The sequence below is a fragment of the Conger conger genome, chromosome 17, assembly GCF_963514075.1.
Source record: "Conger conger chromosome 17, fConCon1.1, whole genome shotgun sequence".
Lineage (NCBI taxonomy): Eukaryota > Metazoa > Chordata > Actinopteri > Anguilliformes > Congridae > Conger > Conger conger.
The window spans coordinates 15004149-15010946 of NC_083776.1; the positions used below are offsets into that span (position 1 = coordinate 15004149).

The 6798-nt window shown below is 40.1% G+C and overlaps 1 protein-coding gene across 1 annotated transcript in view; it reads right to left on the bottom strand.

Moving 5' to 3' along the window:
- dnah7 (dynein, axonemal, heavy chain 7) overlaps positions 1 to 4853 on the bottom strand; it is a 93875-nt gene extending 89022 nt beyond the window's left edge. The window contains exons 1-8 of the mRNA XM_061226922.1: positions 4842 to 4853; positions 3914 to 4034; positions 3501 to 3666; positions 2791 to 2860; positions 2328 to 2508; positions 1338 to 1407; positions 872 to 997; positions 230 to 349 (exon numbers count right to left, since the gene is read on the bottom strand). Coding sequence (XP_061082906.1) covers positions 230 to 349; positions 872 to 997; positions 1338 to 1407; positions 2328 to 2508; positions 2791 to 2860; positions 3501 to 3666; positions 3914 to 4034; positions 4842 to 4853 — 866 coding nt within the window. The remainder of the gene's footprint in view (positions 1 to 229; positions 350 to 871; positions 998 to 1337; positions 1408 to 2327; positions 2509 to 2790; positions 2861 to 3500; positions 3667 to 3913; positions 4035 to 4841) is intronic.
- Positions 4854 to 6798: the final 1945 nt, after the last annotated feature.

A 6798-nucleotide genomic window follows, 5' to 3' on the forward strand; every position in this document is an offset into this window, starting at 1 on the left:
TTAAACTTCTATCAGAGTCTGAGACAAATGAGGTTCTCGAGAAACTGTAATTTAATTTAAACTGTGCAACATTGTTTAACCGGAACGCAGGCTGTAAATGATGTGTTTAAACTGATTCGCCAATGTAATTACAACCCAGACACGTGACTGCAACAGACCACATTTCCCTTTTGTTCCATTCTGAAATCGGAGAGACCGGATTCCGGCCTGTCGTGACACCGTGTCGTACTTTTTGAGGAGAATCTCTTGGGTGGCGATGATCTGCTTCCTGATGGCCTGCTGGAAAAAGGAGAGCTCCATGGACTCCTCCAGACTGCGAAACTCGTCCACGTCGATCAGACGCAGACCCCTGCGGGTGGAAAAAACGGGAATGAACCAGAGACCTGGGCTTGTGAAAGGGCTTAAATTGACTTCTTAGTTCGACCGCAATTGTACCATGGACTTTACACTGAAAACGGGTCTGAATTACCTATACTGGAGCTAACTGCAGTGGCGCTAGTGAGCACCGTCTCTCAGTATGACCAGTTTTGGCCGCGTGATTCTGTAGGACTGTTGTACCCTGCTGAAAAAAACTACTCAAGCTATGTTTTGAATCAGCTGGTAGCTCGTTCACCAGTTCAGACCAGCTCTGTACTCAAAATGGTTTGACCAGTTCAAGCTATGTTTTCAAACAGCTGGTAGCTGGTCATTTCAAGCAGCCCATAGCTGGATTTTACAGCAGGTGTTCAGTATTTGACCACAATCCTGGTGAGTCCTGTAAACCCACACAAACTCATGGACAGAAAAAACACGGACAGACAGGCCCGGGCCAAACGCAGTGCTTCTGGGGTGCGCTGTAAGCAGACCGCTGGGTGTTGGGAGAGTCACTCACTTATAGGACACCTGCCACAGGCCCAGCACAGACAGCATGGTGGGGCTGATGGCATGGAGTTTGTCACGCATCATGCCCTGAGCGTACAGGAACGACTTCCTCCAGGGCTTCGGAACTACCTGCATTCTGAAAAGTAAAGTCAGGCGTTTCACGCAAACAAAACACTGAACTGTGCTTGGTCATATCTCAATATCTCACTTACTTTTTTTTTGGGGGTTTATTTGACTGGCTAAAACCAATGCTGACTCCCATCCAGCAGTTATGGATGTACATTACACCTCAAATGCAAACTTCCATATTCATGGAGAAAGCAAATGAGCACAGATATCAGCTTTTACTTTTAAATACAAAGCCAACAGTCTGGAGATATCACCTGTCATATCATGCTGTAAAGATTAATGAATCTGCACAATTTGTTTTATAAAAACAAAATAAGTCAATTAGATGCACATTTTGTGAGACTCACTCAGCTCGATGTGGGGGCAGGTCTTTCACCTTTTCATCTTTTTCTCTGGGATCCCTCAGTACAAAATCCACTGAAATAACACACTGCATATTTAACTCCACATTTAAACGCACTACACATTTAACTCCACATTTAAACACACTACACATTTAACCCCACATTTAAGCACACTGCACATTTAATTCCACATTTAAACACACTACACATTTAACTCCACATTTAAACACACTACACATTTAACTCCACATTTAAACACACTGCACATTTAACTCCACATTTAAGCACACTGTACATTTAACTCCACATTTAAGCACACTGCATTTAACTCCACATTTAAGCACACTGCACATTTAACTCCACATTTAAGCACACTGCACATTTAAACACACTGCACGTTTAACTCCACATTTAAGCACACTGCACATTTAAGTCCACATTTAAACACACTGCACATTTAAGTCCACATTTAAACACACTGCACATTTAACTCCGCATTTAAGGACCGCAGCACATTTAAACACACTGCGCAGTTAACTCCACATTTAAGCACACTGCACATTTAACTCCACATTTAAGCACACTGCACATTTAAACACACTGCACGTTTAACTCCACATTTAAGCACACTGCACATTTAAGTCCACATTTAAACACACTGCACATTTAAGTCCACATTTAAACACACTGCACATTTAAGCACACTGCACATTTAACTCCGCATTTAAGGACCACAGCACATTTAAACACACTGCGCAGTTAACTCTACATTTAAACACACTGCACATTTAAACACACTGCAAACTAATAACATAAATGCACATCTGAAGGCAGGGGAATTTCTGTGTTGAGCCCATGGAGAGAACAGTTAAAATGCCAGCTAAAAATAACATATGAAATACGATTAAAAACTAAAGTCAAAAGATTGATTTAAATTCTGAACCCAACAGGGTCAGAGACTACACTGACCACAGAGTACATCATATAGCCTACCTATGGCTTTCTTGACGCTCAGCAAGTAGTCCTCCCTCATCTCATTGCACAGAGCATCTATGGTGTCGGTCTGCTTCTTCAGAGGAGTGGGGACCAGGCTCATCACGTTCTCCAGCCAGGAGTCCTCCATGGGAGCCACATGCTTTGTGTCGATGCCATTGTTAATGTAGTAGTTATATCTCTGTAGAGGCCAAAGGAGATAGCAACAGAGAAGCAATGAAGCAAGGCCAGGCTCACCATGGCAAGCAAATGAAATTTCAGCAACCACCATGACAGTTGGCACACAAAATCCATGTAATAAATATCCGATTTACTTATTCGGAAAGCACTCTGAAAGAGTTTGACTTACAGCGTAATATGAACCAAATCAAATCTTAATTGTGTTATTTTAATCCAATAATTTCAAAGATAAATAGGACGAAACTCCTACTGACAGATAAATGTGTAAGGCATTGTTCCCTACCAAGATATCCTTCTCCGAAGAAGCTTTAACGTGCTCCAGGGCAAGCGAATCTGCATCGGATTCCTGGTGCCTGATACCGGGGCGGAAATGAATCCAGTTAAAATGCCATCTCCACAATTACTTTAGACAATATCCAGCCCATTAAGATCATATTTGGGCCCTCACAAATAATCATCCAATATTTTCCAGGATGCTCTATAATTAGTTAATGCAGTATGACTGTATGAGTCAGAAACAATAATCCGTGAAGTGTGTATAAACTTTCACAAGCAGAGATAAATGCACTGTTAATACTGACCTTTTTTTTTATACCAGTTAATGTATGTGTACATTTATGTGCCTGTCTGTCCTTTACTGACAGTTCCGTTTCCCCTTGCTGTGAATAAAGCTCTGGTTGTTCTATTACATTATGTATGCAGTGGCATTTAAACGCGAGTGAAAGAGTGTGAGGTTCCTTCTTTTCCAAACAGGAAGACTGAATGGCCTATTCTCATCATGGCTGTGTATTTTCCTTATGGGTGTTCTCGTGTTCTTCCTCTGCATTCAGTGGCGTTTAAAAAAGAGGTAGCTTGTGTGAGGACTGTGAGGGTGTGATGATGCTGTTCTATACGCAGAGGCGATTAAACATGATGTAATGGGCAGGAGACCTAGACGCGTGTAATGACACTGTGCTCTGAAGACGGGGAAACGCATGGGAACGCTGCACTCACATGATAACGCTGACCAGTCTGCTGCGGAAGAGCTCTCGCCCGGTTTTGGGCTGGGATCGCCGGGCCCCTGGGGACCTGGTGGGTCCGGAGGCAGGGCCGCCCTTCCGGGCCCTGGTGCTCTCCAACTGCTGCCGGCTCCCTGCCGCCACACTGCCTTCGCCATCCCCTGCAAGGGACAGGGGTCTGTTTCAGGGACACTGCGTTTGGACGGGCAGAGGGACGAGCATTCTTCACATGGCTTTACTCAGGCTACACAGAAGGAGTCTTCTTTCCGTGGTGATTCACAGTTGTTTTGGCATGGCACGTGACGACGCACAAAAATGCTTACATTATTTGTTTTTTCAAAGCTTCAAAGGCTACAATGACGGCGATGTCGCTGACAATACTGAATGCAGGCCTATCATGAAACTTACGAGTGTCAGAGAACTTACTAGAAAGTCCACCCGAGGCCACAGAACCAGAGTCCCTCCCCATTCGTGGGGCTCTTAGCTGAAAGGACGGGGCCGTGTCCAGCCATAGGGGTTTGGTGCCAACCTGAAATAGGAGGGAGGGTAAGATTTATACAACATTCAAGCCCAGATGTAATCACAACACTAGTAATGAGTCTAGTAATCACAAGACTCATTACAAGAAACTGCTCATCATGCAGGAAGCTTTCTTAGTACATCCATAGAGGCTGTAATTTTTGTGTAGGTGCAAACTTTGTGGTGAGAAAACAAACAAATAAGGATTTTGTAAAGCAAATAAGGAAGACTGAAGGGAATCACTCAAATGCAATATATTTGTATAAAACTAAAAGTGCTATGAAAGTGCCAGAGTCAATGTGAACAAAATCAGGCAACCATACAAAAGACAGATTAGTCAGGGACAGTATCTCTCAAATACTGCTCTGATCCTAACTTACCTGTGAAAGTTGTGGCAGCCGTCGCACAATTGCTTGGGACAATTTGGGAAACCTCTTGTTCACTAAAGCGTCCTGTAAAAAAAGAGGACACGGGACAGCAAACTTTTTAGCTAGCGTTACCAGTCTTAACGTTACCTAGCTAGCAATTGTTCTAGCCAATACTGTTTAACGGATTGGTCACTCGAAACGATGCAAGCTATCCTCACTATATTCACTTGGAAATATAACGTTAACCATGTAACGTTAACATAGCATGAAAATATAATTTGTCATCCGAGCCCAGCTAGTAACTAACTTATCAACTGTAAGTTAGTTTGTTAGCTCATGTTAAATGTGATTAGATAACGCTAGCTAGCAATAATTCTGATAGGATAACAAACTAAAGTTAGTTACAACCAAAGCATTTGTTTTAACTTTGTAAATAATGAAAAACATACCTCTGCATCCATGGTGTACATAGACATCAAACATGCACAACAATGTCCGTTGAGCTAGCTCCTGTATAACCGTTCCATATTATTTTTCGAAGCGCTAACGTGTCGTTAAGAGTAAAAAATCTAGCGATCCTTGGTTCCAAATTGAGTAAATGGACGAAGCGTGCTGCTAACGTTATTTAAACTTTGTATATTTGTCTAGCGTTTTGCAATATAATTAAGTTAACAAATCCAACAGAAAATACAAATATGTATTGTAAAAAATGTTGCCAAAGAACATAAACAAATGCAGAGACTGTGTTGCTAAGGAAGCTTGTCAGGTTGCCTAGTATGTAACTGTGTGGCGGACCGTAACTAGTAACTAGGGGCGTGTCTGTAGTCCCAAACAGAGCAGTTTCCGCGGAGTCGAACTCCAGGACAAGCTTTTTATGTTATATGTTATGTAAGTGCAGGGTAATATTTTTTACGTTTCCTTTTGCCATCATTTCCCTATATGCCAGGTTTACATTTATGTATGTATTTATTTCTAGTAATAATAATAATAATAATAATAATAATAATAATAATAATAATAATAATGAACTTCATTTGTATAGCACATATTTTTACAGACATGCAGCTCAGAGTGCATTGAACATTTTAATCTGATCAAATGAAAATAAGTAAATGCCTAAGAAGGATATAAAATAAATAATAAAATAAAATATCCAGTGAAAATGAACATACATAAAAGACCAGAGAAAAGCAAAATAAGCACAAGTGAAAATGGCAAAAATGTACAAATATTTCTAAAATAATAATAATAACATATCAAAATACAGAGGGGTATAGTTCGTAAAAGCTGCTTCTCCACTTTTTTGACAAGCATGAAATGACCTAAGGACTCTTGTCCTTATGTAAAGGAGTCAAGAGATATAAGAATGTGATATTATCATTAAGAACTTTGTATATGAGTGAAAAGCACATTGAATACAATTCTATAATAAAACCAGGAACAACTGCAGGTTAGCTAATACAGACAGCATTGTTAGAAATCTTGCAGCAAAGTTCTCAATAATGGGTCATTTGGCTCAACAGAAATATACTGTATTGTGAGTGTCATCTGCATACTCTGAAAATTGACATTGTGTTGACTGATGATATTACCTAAAGGGACCATGTACAATAATAACAGAAGGGGACAAGGCAGTTTTCTTGTGCTATGCCATAGCCTACTGTCCGCATTTTGGATGTCATACATAGGTGCAGGCCGCAGTGACTGCAGTTCATTTCAATTCCTCAAGATGGCGCTCATACAGCAGAAACGAATCTAAAGTTCTGGGAACTTGTTGCCGGTTGGAAACTTGCAGTTTTTTACGATCACTTTGACACTAATTTCAGAATCTTGAAGTCATTTTTCAAAACTGTAAACACAAAGGTCTAAACGGATAATCAAAATGCAGTTTTTCCAAAACTGTAAACATTTTTTTTCAATTGCTTGGATACAATACACATAAACCAAAAATAATTTGTTCACTGAATGAAAAACATTTTTTTCTTTTTTTTTCTTCATATAAATATAAATCAAATGATCAATCTGTATCTAGGCCAACATTAATATATATTAAGTTGGAAAAAATATAGCAAATGTAATAGCCTAGATTAGTGGTTCTAAACAGGGGACGGGGGGCAAAAGAGGACCTCGGGAAGTTGCTAGGAGAACCTTGAGGTGATGGGAAATTATGGAAAACTTCAATCACAAGATAATAGGCCTACTTGTAACTAATAGTAGCCTATATAAAACACAATAACCTTTTTACTTCTGTAGATATCACACTCTTGTTTGGGGTTTGGGGGGGAGGTGTTGGAATAATTCCAATACAAATTTTGACTAGTTATAATTTGGTATTTCCTGTGGGGTGTAGCATGACTTTTAGGATATGCTATTATTTATTTTAAACTAAAGTAAAACACGCATTAT